A 14,550-nucleotide genomic window follows, 5' to 3' on the forward strand; every position below is an offset into this window, starting at 1 on the left:
TGGCCCTATAACCCCAACAAAAATAAAAATACTGGGAAGCAGGGTATGATACGGTGTAAGGCACTAGTGGCCCTATAACCCCAACAAGAATAATAATACCGGGAAGCAGGGTATGATACGGTGTAAGGCACTAGTGGCCCTATAACCCCAACAAGAATAATAATACCGGGAAGCAGGGTACGATACGGTGTAAGGCACTAGTGGTCCTATAACCCTAAAAAGAATAATAATACCAGGAGACAGAGTGCGATATAGTGTAAGGCAACAGTGGCCCTATAACCCCAACAAAAATAATAATACCGGGAGGCAGGGTTTATTACAGTGTAAGGCACCAGTGGTCCTGAAACCCCAACAAGAATAATAATATTGGGAGGCAGGGTTTGATATGATGCAAGGCACTAATGGCCCTATAACCCAGCAAGAATAATAATACCGGGAGGCAGGGTTTGATAAGGTGTAAGGCACCAGTGGCCATATAACCCAAACAAGAATAATAATACTGGGAGGCAGGGTTTATTACAGTGTAAGGCACCAGTGGTCCTGAAACCCCAACAAGAATAATAATATTGGGAGGCAGGGTTTGATATGATGCAAGGCACTAATGGCCCTATAACCCAGCAAGAATAATAATACCGGGAGGCAGGGTTTGATAAGGTGTAAGGCACCAGTGGCTATATAACCCTAACAAGAACAACAATACCGGGAGGCAGGGTTTGATACGGTGTAAGGCACCAGTGGTCCTATAACCCTAACAAGAACAATAATACCGGGAGGCAGGGTTTGATACGGTGTAAGGCACCAGTGGCCCTATAACCCTAACAAGAATAATAATACTGGGAGGCAGGGTTTGATACGGTGTAAGACACCAGTGGCCCTATAACCCTAACAAGAATAATAATACTGGGATGCAGGGTTTGATACGGTGTAAGGCACCAGTGGTCCTATAACCCTAACAAGAATAATAATACCGGGAGGCAGGGTTTGATACGGTGTAAGGCACCAGTGGCCCTATAACCCTAACAAGAATAATAATACTGGGATGCAGGGTTTGATACGGTGTAAGGCACCAGTGGCCCTATAACCCTAACAAGAATAATAATACTGGGATGCAGGGTTTGATACGGTGTAAGGCACCAGTGGCCCTATAACCCTAACAAGAATAATAATACTGGGATGCAGGGTTTGATACGGTGTAAGGCACCAGTGGCCCTATAACCCAACAAGAATAATAATACTGGGAGGCAACGTATGATACGGTGTAAGACACCAATGGCCCTATAACTCAAAAAAAAATAATAATACAGCTCACATTTTAGTGGCCTTTAATATCTAACTAACAACAACAACAGCAACAGTAAAAGTAGCAGAAATATCTGTGTAAAATGCACGTATCATGAAGAAAAAAATATTTGTACAAATTTTGTGTAATAGAAAAAATAGTTGACACAATATTAGGCAACAACTACTTGGCGAAACTCAGACATCAATTTATATTGTACAATCCAACATAAGTATACCACGGGATAAATAAGTTTATTTAGTACAGGTACACTTCAATAGTTACACAAATTATCATACACAGTAATATATATGTAAATTTGGGTCCTTGGACCCTAATGGAAATAAGTCACTGACTTTTTTGGGATATATGTTACTGTGTATGATAATTTATGTAACTTCAAGTGTACCTGTACCTAAGTAAACTTGCTTACATAATGAATCCTGAAGAAATACTGTCACTTGTTGAAGCATGCGACAGTTGTGTAATATTTGGGAATCTTTATTGAGGAAATGTTTCACCAGACAGTAACTTGATAAATTAGACACATGTGCAACTCTTGGGTATCTTTATTGAGGAAACGTTTCGCCACACAGTGGCTTCATCAGTCCATACAAAGGAGAATCTTGAAGAATAGGAGGAGAATGAGGTAATCAGTCCCTCCTTCTCAGCACGTATGCCGTATTCTATTCAAGATTGATGGACTGACCACATTGACTCAAGGTTGAGGGACTGATTACCTCATTCTCCTCCTATTCTTCAAGATTCTCCTTTGTATGGACTGATGAAGCCACTGTGTGGCGAAACGTTTCCTCAATAAAGATACCCAAGAGTTGCACATGTGTCTAATTTATCAACATGTCGGTTCTCTGAACCATTCATCTACAAGACAGTAACTTCTTCACTCCAGTACAAAATGACACTAGGCGATATAGGCTTATGATTATATATTTTTTTTTAATGGAGCCTGTGCTCCCCTTGGATCGAGCATGAATGCTTCTCATACCCTATGCACTCTATATCCCTACAGGTTTATCATTCCCCCATGAATATAATAATAATAATAAAGTCTGGTGTCCTGGTAGCACCAGGGAAACACATTTGTTAGAATATCTTTTCAAAATTATCTTATCCTTCATTGAAAGCTATATATACAGGATTTTTTCACATTTGTGTGTAATAATTTATCAAACACACACATACATTGCCTTCTTTCTTGTATATTTAAATAGTTTAATACTTAACCTTGAGGTAACAAGCTAACCTCGTCGACCCAAAATAAACTGAACAGTTAATACACCAGGAGAAGGCACCATATACTTCACTGACATGATTTTTGATACTGAAATAATTGAGAATGTAAGATAGTGTTTAAAAGTCACATTACTGTCACTTGTTCACTATATAACTAGGTAGCCATGGAAATATGTAAGTAATTTTGTCTGACTTTTTCTGGGTTATCCTGGGTAATTTACACATATGTTACTAGTTATGATAATTATAATTATGTACCTGTACCTAAATAAACTTACTAACTTGAGCAGAGTAACAAATCTTCAATGTACCTTTCACTGAATAAGCAATGTGTACTTAATGCTTTACATAAATAATAAAAAAAATCTTGTTGACTTATTGATAATTCCTACAGATCAGGACTCATTATGGCTGTGCTAGGACCAGTTGCTGTAAGAAGAATGAGACTTGCCGTGTCTTCTGTGTTACATATTCGTTGGATGTCATCAGTCTCACACTGTCCTAGGTCAGCGCTTGTGAAAAATGAAAATATTTTTTTGCCTCCATCGTGGCTCCTTAGACCTCACCCTGTCTCTCAGTTCTACCTAAGAAACTATGCCAAGAGCAAGGATAAGCATGGAAAAGGTCAGTGTTAACAAAATATTCTTTCTTGCTTGAAACCATGACATTAAATAAATAATTTTTGCCTTTCCAAGATGCCTGAAGTTATTCATGGAATTTACCATACCTGTGATCATTTTCTGGAGTTATTCTACTTCTGCATCCCAACTTAATGCCAAACTTCCCTGCTCACCACCTGATAGCTCAAATTATTGCTATCTGCAGACCACAGACTTGCATAGCCATCCCTGGTGTGATCAAGCACTCTGCTAAACCTTTTCTAATTTCTTCTTGAAAAAATTTACCTTTGAATTGACAGTGTTTCTTACATCCGCTGTAGGATAGAGATTCAGTTCCCTAAATATGTTGATGACATCACTGCTTTTCATCAGGTTAGCTCAACGTTTCCTGCTGTATCTCTGATAGAATAACTGAAACCATTTGGACCAATTAAAACCATGATGTGTTCACTGTTTAACATATTACATTGGCAAAGAAGGCATTCATTCTTCCTTTGAAAAATAATACATTCTACAAAATAGTATATTTTTATTGTATTAAACATTGTGATGTATTGAACTCTGAATACACAATAGTCTCAATTGTCTCAAATAGTCTCAATTACTCATCTGTTATAAAAATATTCTTTCCTCTACTTTAGAGCAACTTCTGAGTATAAAGGTGAGTCCAGTAGTGTAATATTAATGTTTTATAGTATCCATGCAAACAGTAAATGATCTCTGTATTTTATAGCATGGACATCTCACTTACTTTGAAATATATAAGGTTAGAAGAGTACTCCAAGCAAGGAAGTACAAGTGTTTTGAAGAGCATTATCATTGCCATGATTACTCTCATTTTAAAAATTTTCATGTTCCTCTTAACATTTTTCTTTGCTTTGACTACATTTGATTTATTGTATTATCTAAAAGTTAGGCAGTTTGACATTAATATTTTTAGATGTTTTTATCATCCTCCTGTTCCATGATCAAGTCTGACATCTACGCTGTTGTATCTGTGTGCCTCTGCAAAGACAATGATAGTGTGAATGATGGTGAAAGTGTTTCTTTTTTTGGGGGGTTCACCCTACCTCGGTGGGATATGGCCAGTTCGTTGAAAAAGAAAAATCTCTGTTATGTAGTTAGATAGCCAAAAAATAGTTAAATATTGTGCTTATAATTTATTTATTTGCTCTTTCAGATAAAAAGGCCAAAGTGCACCTGTCAGATTCAGAATTGTCTGAGTTGGTGAATGTTACAAAGATGAAGGAGGAGTTTTCAGACATAGTTGAGAATCTTAAGCAAGAGTATATCAAAAACCTCTCACTCAGAACCTCTGCAGGTAATTACGTATTTAAGGTTACCTGTTTGTGGCCACAGGAGCAGAGCTAAGCTTGTGGAATATTTTCCTCAGTATTTAGTCTATTGTAAAGTTGCAAAATTTCCAGTGCTTGTAGCCTTTATTATCTCCTCTTTGCAACCATTCCATTGATCTGCCACTCTGTGAAGTAAAATTTTTTATATTGTTTTTCTGCAACTGTTCTTGTTACTTTATACTGATGGCATCATGCCTGCATGCATGCATGTATGTATGTATGTGTGTATGTATGTGCATATATGTATTCGTGTATGTATGTTTGTGTGCATATTCATGTGTGTTTAACATAATTTACTTTTTATGAATGTTATTGTTAGAATGGTACAGTATTTGAGTGATTACATTGCAGCAAATTATGTTTAGAATTAGTAGTAATAACTATTATCAGTACTATCTTAAAATAAACTCTGAAATCTTAGAGAGGCTTATTCATCTTAAACATGTCACTGTGATCACCTAACTTCACCTACTCAACTGCCTCATGTGTGATTACATTTATTCACCTCAGAACCTCTCCACAGCTGGCATGTATATCCATGTTGTGTTATTTTCTGTATGAATTCAACAATTTCCTAGTGGACAAACCAACTTCGTTATTATTATTATAATCAAAAAGAAGCGCTAAGCCACAAGGGCTATACAGCATCTTCATTGTTAAAATGCCATAATCTGCACACTGTGTCTCATTTACATAATGGTGGTACTGTATATTCTATCACTGTATTGCCCATTTTCATTTGTCAAGTTTATAATTTTTATTATATTCAGAATGTTACACTAAATTCAAATGGGTCAAAATAATCTATTTAGAAGCTTTGGCAAGCTGAAACATGAACAAGAATTATGTATTTTATGTTACAGTAGTGGAAGTAAAGTGGTTAATGCACAGTACAGTATATAATTAAATATGTTAAATTAGTTTAAATTCTTATGAGCACACTGGAACCAGTCAGACAAACATTATTTTACATCTTCTGGTGAAAATAAATAATATTTTGGCAAAAAAATATTTAATAAGTGAAGATAAGTGTAGAGGTAATACATAAGAATTCATGGGACTCTATGAAAGGACTATAATTACCAAGGGATGATAGAGTCAGCAGCTGGGTTTGTTGCTGACACTGAATACATAATACGTACATGTACATACTTGTAGCAAAAGAGCATTCATACACTTACTTAATTTTGGCACAGAGAAAATAGTACATAGGAAAGTGAGGTTTAATAATTTTTAGTTAGAGCATTATTGTTTTATTTTTATTGTACTGGGTAATGAGCAGCAGTTTTATCCTCGGACTGTTCAAAACAATGACGAAAATGTAAGGTTAATCGGGATAAAAGTTTAGAAACACAGAATGAAAGGGTTTGAGGAAAAATGAGCAGAATGACATTAATGTTATACAGTACAGTGGTCCCTCGATAATCGTAAGGCTTGATAGTCGTAATTTTCGAAAATTGTAACGTTATTTTCGTCAAAACATTGGTTCGCTAATCGTAGTTTGACTCGCTAATAGTCGTTCGTCTGGGGCTCGTACTCACGGCTCTGAGCCGTTCCCAGCCAGTGTGCCATTGTTTACCAGTGAGCGACAGTCGCCTCACTTGCTCATACGAAATATTTCATAATATTCCATTCATTTTAGTGCTTGCAACTACTAAATAAGCTACCATGGCTCCAAAGAAAGCTCCTAGTGCCAAGCCTTTGGTAAAGAAGGTGAGAAATACGATTGAATTTAAGAAAAACATTATTGAACAATATGAAAGTGGTGTACATGTGGCCGAACTGGCCAGGATGTATAACAAACTCCATACAACCATAGCTTCCATCGTGGCCAAGAAAAAGGAAATCAAGGAAGTTGTTGTTGCAAAGGGGGTAAATACGCTGACAAAAATGAGATCACCAGTACTCGAAGATGTTGAGAAGTTATTATTGGTGTGGATAAATGAGAAACAATTAGCAGAAGATAGTCTTATGACGTCAATTATTTGTGAAAAGGCTAGGCAGTTGCATGACGATTTGGTAAAGAAATTGCCTGCAACTAGTGATGATGTAAGTGAATTTAAGGCCAGCAAAGGCTGGTTTGAGAGATTTAAGAAGCATACTGGCATACACAGTGTGATACGGCATGGTGAGGCTGCCAGTTCGGACCAAAAAGCGGCTGAAAAATATGTGTAGGAATTCAAGGAGTACATAGAGGCTGAAGGACTGAAACCTGAACAAGTATTCAATTGTGACAAAACAGGCCTCTTTTGGAAGAAAATGCCAAAGAGGACCTACATTACTCAGGAGGAAAAGGGACTGCCAGGACACAAGCCTATGAAAGACAGGCTGACGCTCATGTTCTGTGCTAATGCTATTGGGGATTTCAGAGTGAAGCCGTTACTAGTGTACCATTCTGAAAATCCCAGAGTGTTCAGGAAAAACAATGTTATGAAGAGTAAATTATGTGTGCTTTGAAAATCTAATAGTAAGGCATGGGTCACGAGGGAAATTTTCGTCGAGTGGTTCAATGAAGTGTTTGGCCCTAGTGTGAAGAATTACCTCCTGGAAAAGAAATTGGATCTCAAGTGCCTCCTAGTAATGGACAATGAACCTGCTCATCCTCCAAACTTGGATGACCTAATTCTGCAGGAGTTTGGGTTCATCACAGTAAAATTCTTGCCCCCCGAATACCACTCCTCTCCTCCAGCCCATGGACCAGCAGGTCATTTCAAACTTTAAAAAACTCTACACCAAAGCAATGTTTCAAAGCTGCTTTAATGTGACCTCAGACACTCACTTGACCCTAAGAAATTTTTGGAAAGAACACTTCAGTATCTTCCATTGCATAAGCCTTATAGGTAAGGCTTGGGAGGGAGTGACTACCAGGACTTTGAACTCTGCTTGGAGAAAATTGTGGCCAGATTGTGTTCACAAGAGGAATTTTGAAGGGTTTGGGGCTGACCCTGATGAGCCTATGTCAGTCATCCTTATAGAGAATAAACTTTGAATTTGAATTTGAATGGGGTTAGATGTGAGTTTGGAGGATGTGGAAGAATTGGTGGAAGACCACAATGAAGAGCTCACCACTGAGGAGCTGCAAGAGCTTCAGCAGGAACAGGAACAGATCGCAGCTCAGAATCTTGCTGCAGAGGAGGAAGCAAGATGGAAGAAGTTGCCTTCTTCAGAAATTAAGGAGATTTTTGAAATGTGGGGTAAGATGGAAAGATTTATGGAGAAACATCACCCTAACGAGGCTGTTGCAAGCCATGTTGGCAACATGTACGGTGACAAAATCTTGGCCCATTTTAGGGAAGTTTTAAAGAGACGCCAGGAACAGAGCTCTCTGGACAGTTTTTTTGCGAGACAGGACTCCAGTGACTCTCAAGCTGGTCCTAGTGGCATTAAGAAACAGAGAAGAGAAGTAACCCCAGAAAAGCACTTGGTACATGAGGTGTTGATGGAAGGGGATTCCCCTTCCAAACAGTAACTAATCCAATCTTTCTCCTCCTCCAGTCTTCCATACACTAAGAAGAATTGCCAGTAAAGGTAAGTGTTATGCTGTTAATGTTTCATTCATCATGTCCCATTGTATTGTTTATGTACTACATCTATATTTCATGTAAAAAATTTTTTGTTTTAATACTTCTGGGTGTCAGGAACGGATTAATTGTATTTACATTATTTCTTATGGGGAAAATTGATTCGAAAATCGTAAATTTTGATAATAGTCACACTTCCAGGAATGGATTAATTACGAAAAACGAGGGACCATTGTATTAGGTTGTGTGACCCACACATTGCCTTACATGGGTAAATAAGTAAAAATTAAGAAGCTGGGATAAAACAGTTAAAGTAGTGGGTTTTGCACAGGAGGAAAAATTGAATGTTCTTTCTGGTAGCATAGTGAAAGTCACAGCTGTACTGAATGCACTTGCATGAAATGAATATGTGGTAAGCATACCTGTGATAAGTGCACCTTTGCTGAGTGTACCCATGCTGAGCGCACTGAATGAGTAGAAGAGGTACTAAATAGATGTGAAAAGACATTGCAAGTTAGCAAGTTGATGAGAGAAAATGAGAGGTGTCTCAATACAGAGAAAAGCTGTAATTTTAGAAAAAGGCAAACATACTTGCTAAAGACTGCATTGTTCAATTTTTTTTTTTTTCTTTTCAACAAGTCGGCCGTCTCCCACCGAGGCAGGGTGACCCAAAAAAGAAAGAAAATCCCCAAAAAGAAAATACTTTCATCATCATTCAACACTTTCACCACACTCACACATTATCACTGTTTTTGCAGAGGTGCTCAGAATACAACAGTTTAGAAGCATACACATAAAGATACACAACATATCCCTCCAAACTGCCAATATCCCAAACCCCTCCTTTAAAGTGCAGGCATTGTACTTCCCATTTCCAGGACTCAAGTCCGACTATATGAAAATAACCGGTTTCCCTGAATCCCTTCACTAAATATTACCCTGCTCACACTCCAACAGATCGTCAGGTCCCAAGTACCATTCGTCTCCATTCACTCCTATCTAACACGCTCATGCACGCTTGCTGGAAGTCCAAGCCCCTTGCCCACAAAACCTCCTTTACCCCCTCTCTCCAACCCTTTCGAGGACGAACCCTACCCCGCCTTCCTTCCCCTATAGATTTATATGCTTTCCATGTCATTCTACTTTGATCCATTCTCTCTAAATGACCAAACCACCTCAACAACCCCTCTTCTGCTCTCTGACTAATACTTTTATTAACTCCACACCTTTTCCTAATTTCCACACTCCGAATTTTCTGCATAATATTTACACCACACATTGCCCTTAAACAAGACATCTCCACTGCCTCCAACCGTCTCCTCGCTGCTGCATTTACCACCCAAGCTTCACACCCATATAAGAGTGTTGGTACTACTATACTTTCATACATTCCCTTCTTTGCCTCCATAGATAACGTTTTTTTGACTCCACATATACCTCAACGCACCACTCACCTTTTTTCCCTCATCAATTCTATGATTAACCTCATCCTTCATAAATCCATCCGCCGACACGTCAACTCCCAAGTATCTGAAAACATTCACTTCTTCCATACTCCTCCTCCCCAATTTGATATCCAATTTTTCTTTATCTAAATCATTTGATACCCTCATCACCTTACTCTTTTCTATGTTCACTTTCAACTTTCTACCTTTACACACATTCCCAAACTCATCCACTAACCTTTGCAATTTTTCTTTAGAATCTCCCATAAGCACAGTATCATCAGCAAAAAGTAACTGTGTCAATTCCCATTTTCAATTTGATTCCCCAAAATTTAATCCCACCCCTCTCCCGAACACCCTAGCATTTACTTCCTTTACAACCCCATCTATAAATATATTAAACAACCATGGTGACATTACACATCCCTGTCTAAGACCTACTTTTACCGGGAAGTAGTCTCCCTCTCTTCTACACACCCTAACCTGAGCCTCACTATGTTTGTTATTTTCTTTTATTAGGGAGCATAGAAAATCTTCTTGTGAAGCTGGAAGGGGATGAATATCCTCTGAATGAGGTCGCACAAATTTCTCGCAAATCTTCACACACATTAGTCATCAATGCATCAGCCTTTCCCCAAGCTTTGGTGGGAATGATGACTGCACTGCGAGAATCTGGGATGAACCTAAACCCACAACAAGAGGGAACAACAATATACGTAGCCCTTCCCAAGTAAGTCTTTTTTAAATATGGAGGCATAATACAAAGGGCATTGAACCTTTTCCAATTGGGCAATTTTAATGGGGGATATCTCTGAATATTCCCAATTTTGTAAGATATTAACTGATTTTTAGACGTTTTGTTCATGGTAAATTGCTTCAAAAAATTTAAATGCAAAATTTTATTCTGGTTTACACAATTATAATACTGTATTATTTCTATATTTTTTATCTTTTTTATTTTTAACTTTTGTTTCTTCATAGCCAGTGCTCATTTAGGCATAAAACACATGACTCAAACAGCCCAATTCTAGTATTATTAGCTACACATATTCACAATATGTCTGAGAGTACGTATATATACTTGAGTATCAGTATATATATATATGTATGTATATATATATTCTCCATGGGGAAGTGGAACAGAATTCTTCCTCCGTAAGCCATGCGTGTTGTAAGAGGCGACTAAAATGCCGGGAGCAATGGGCTAGTAACCCCTTCTCCCGTATAAATTACTAAATTTAAAAGAGAAACTTTCGTTTTTCTTTTTGGGCCACCCTGCCTTGGTGGGATACGGCCGGTGTGTTGAAAGAAAGAAAGTATATACGTATATATATATATATATATCTTTCTTTCTTTCAACACACCGGCCGTATCCCACCGAGGCGGGGTGGCCCAAAAGGAAAAACGAAAGTTTCTCCTTTTACATTTAGTAATATATACAGGAGAAGGGGTTACTAGCCCCTTGCTCCCGGCGTTTTAGTCGCCTCTTACGACACACATGGCTTACGGAGGAAAATTCTGTTCCACTTCCCCATGGAGATAAGAGAAAATATACAAGAACAAGAACTAGAAAGAAAATAGAAGAAAACCCAGTGGGGTTTGTATGTACATATATATATACTTGTACATGTATGTGTAGTGTGACCTAAGTGTAAGTAGAAGTAGCAACACATACCTGAAACCTTGCATGTTCATGAGACAAAAATGGACACCAGCAATCCTACCATTATGTAAAACAATTACAGGCTTCCGTTTTACATTCACTTGGCAGGACGGTAGTACCTCCCTGGGTGGTATCTGTCTACCAGCCTACTACCTATAATATATATATATATATTCAGGTACCATCCGGCTTACGACCAAGCTTGGTTCCGACCAACCGGTTGTAAGTCAAAATGGACGTAAGTCGAACCTTTGAAAATTGCCGACATAGTGGGTAGGGCATAATGTCAAACGTTTCCTATATAAACTACCTACATAGTACTGTAATATCATTATATATTTACTTTTATTGTTATATTTTAATTATTTATGTACTGTATATAATGTATACATGGTAGTGAACTGTACTGTAAATTTTACATCGCATACAGTATCATATGTTACTGTTATCTTTATGTGTTGTTGACACAGTGGAATGGGAGAATACCACTGGTAGTGTCATCCTGCCAGAATATAGTACAGTACCTGCAGGCCTTAACCCTGAGAGTATCATTTTCAAAGGCCCACAGTATGTGTGTCCAGAAGTTACCTGAAATTAGTCAATTATTTACTGTTATCAAGAGGACAGCCAGTGCCACTTTTTAAAAGATATACCATACCATACTCACTATTTCTGTGTATCTTTTAGTTAATACACAAATGTTAAGTATGTAATCAAAAAGTAATTTTATATTTTACTTATTTTTATATGAATCATATCAAGAATAAGGCCTCTGTTTGAAAGTTCACACTTTGATGTAAAGAGAAACTGTCTTCCACTTATTCTGCTTTGTGGCAAACTTTGTGAGGTAATTGATAGGTGACACTAAGATGATATAGCAAGGTTAAGATTTGTTATTGTAAATATTTAATTTAAAGGACTAAAACATTTTTCTTTAGTTATAGATTTTGTCAAGGAATGTAGTTCCACCAGCTTTGTTGGTAAATCTAATGTGAGTAATTATATTCGAGTTGAAGAAATAGCTTTACTTGTATTGCAGTGACACCTAATACATAATGATTGATTATTAAACTTAGAAATTTTCATTACATTTTTGTATTCTCAGAATTACAAAAGAGCACCGAGAAAATTTAGCCAAAAATGCCAAAACTCTGTTTAACCGCTGTAAAGACCATCTCAGAGACTCACAGAACCAATATGTCCGTAAGGTCAAGAGAAAGGAAGACCAGGCATCTGAAGATCTCGTTCATGATGCTCAACTGAAGGTAACTTTGTGTTCTTGTCAACAATCTCATCATGGTAAATTATTGTTGTATTCTGTGCCATAGTTAAAACTTGCCTAGCTGTTTGTCCAGGGTAATGCACTTGTAGAATAAGAGGAGAGCAAGGATGAGCAGGGCAACAAGGACAGGATGAATGAGGTGCAGGAGAACAAGCAGGAAGAGCAGAATGACCCTTGATGCTGGTGAGGGACTCTTGACTCAAGGAACTTGACTTATCCTCTCCCTTCACACCTGAATGCCTCTTATTTCTCAGTCACCATATGGGTTTAGTGCTTGCCCCTGATTAAAATAAAATAAAATAAAGTAGGAGCAGAATGAAGATGAGGAGGGATAAAGAATATAATAACGGTGTGGGGATATTTGTAATTTTGAACTGCAGTATCAGCCCCCCTCTGGTAAGACAGTGATGGAGTGAATGATGGTGAAAGAATTCTTCTTTTGTGGGTCTCCCTGCCTTAGTGGGAGATGGCTGTCTTTCTATTTTAAAATTTTGAATGACTGATATGTATCTCTCTCCATGGCCACAGATTCGGGAGATTGCGGACACCTACTTGCAGGAAGCAGAAACAATGATGATACACAAACAGAAGGAGCTACTAAAAACAAACTAGGAGAGCCTTCATTATTTTTATGAATATTTGTTAATATTAGTGTAAAATAGCTGTATTCAATTTTTTAAAGTTCTCTTTGAAGTCATAGAATCATCCAGTCAAAAACTGAGATTTACCTTTTGTGAGAATTTAAAATTGCTCTTGTTATTAAATCATATGATGTAGGGTGGCTTCTTGTGAAAATTTAAAATTTAAATATGCTGATTTGATGTACATATTTAATATCTTGACAAATAAAATAGGGTAATAATACTGGTAGTAAAATTTTATTGATGGCATGTTATCCTAAATGTATTCTGTCATATTTTTGCATAATTTTTCTTCCAATACATGTGAAACAGAGGTTATGCAGAGGACCTTACATTTTTCTTGACATTATGAGTAATATCTCTCATAAGAGAGTTCTTATACTGAACCACAGTACAGTGTCACTCACAACAGACATCTTATCCTGACTTGGAATTATCCTTCTTGCTTGTCACTTCAGATATGAACACTGTTGACTGGCCAGACTGTAGTTAAAAAGCAAAATAATAAATCTAAAATAGTAATGGATCATGATTACCTCACCTTCCCCAGGTGCTGTACAGCCCCTATGGCTTCAACTCTTCTCTGTGAATATACCACTTGTAATTATAATTGTGGGTTTAGTGCTTTTTGTAAGTATAGTAATAGTAATAATACAATGTTGGGTCAGATGTATTTATTACCAAAATGACTGTCTCTCAGCAGAGCAGGGTAGCCCCATCCCCTCCACCCAGAAAAATCATATATGTGCTTGGCATTTTGGGTAGAGTTACACTACAACTTGATTATTTAAAAGCACAGTATTATAAGGCTGTAGATTTAACAGTTAAAAATTTTATTACAATTGTCTAGGTTTCTTGATCTAAAAAACTGGAGCTAAACTATGAACACCCAGACGGCCGACCCAACAACCTGGCCTACGTTGCCAGTACTTCGGTACCACATGTCCCAAAGTGGTTGGGCCACTTGCCTTGATACCTGCTCTTTCCCTCCTTCCCATCCTTTTCCAGTATTTCCATCCTTCCTTATCCTTCTTCCTTCCCATCTCACGACAGCTCTCGTCGTCTTCTTTGATTCTATTCCGAGCTAAACTCTCCTTCCTTGTATCAAAACTGATTGTTTACCATTCTCCAGGCAGTGTATCAACCGTAAGTGAATTGTTTCTTAATAATGATAATAATAATAATAATAATAATAGGTGCAGTATAACCCATCATGTTTAGTGTTTTTTTTTTGGTGGATACTGTATTTTTCTGATCAAGGGGGTCTTGATCCAAGGAAGTGGACCTGACCTACTTTTCCTTGGATCAAATGTCATTACCTCCCATTCCATCCAAGCGCTGTAAGACTCTACGGGTTTAGCGCTTCCTCTGTGCTGTATGACCCTTGTAGGTTTAGCGCTTCTTGTTGATTATAATAATGATTAGGCTTCCTCATGAATATTATTTTTTTTTTCAAAATGCCCGAAACCTTGTGAGTTCACCTCTCATCC

The 14,550-nt window shown here is 37.6% G+C and overlaps 1 protein-coding gene across 2 annotated transcripts; it reads left to right on the forward strand.

Annotated features, from left to right (window-relative positions):
* The first annotated feature begins 1,246 nt into the window (after positions 1-1,246).
* On the forward strand, positions 1,247-13,283 carry mRRF1 (mitochondrial ribosome recycling factor 1). Of its 2 annotated transcripts, none has more exons than XM_053790070.2 (6): positions 1,247-1,384; positions 2,928-3,157; positions 4,334-4,474; positions 9,994-10,204; positions 12,243-12,402; positions 12,948-13,283. In XM_053790070.2, the coding sequence occupies exons 2-6, from the start codon at positions 2,941-2,943 to the stop codon at positions 13,029-13,031; spliced, it is 813 nt and encodes a 270-aa protein (XP_053646045.2). In that variant the 5' UTR covers positions 1,247-1,384; positions 2,928-2,940; the 3' UTR covers positions 13,032-13,283. The 2 variants fall into 2 exon arrangements, with proteins under 2 accessions (XP_053646045.2, XP_053646046.2); XM_053790071.2 differs by having other exon boundaries at positions 1,257-1,384; positions 2,933-3,157.
* Positions 13,284-14,550: the final 1,267 nt, after the last annotated feature.

This window comes from Cherax quadricarinatus, chromosome 58 (assembly GCF_038502225.1).
Source record: "Cherax quadricarinatus isolate ZL_2023a chromosome 58, ASM3850222v1, whole genome shotgun sequence".
NCBI classification, from domain to species: domain Eukaryota; kingdom Metazoa; phylum Arthropoda; class Malacostraca; order Decapoda; family Parastacidae; genus Cherax; species Cherax quadricarinatus.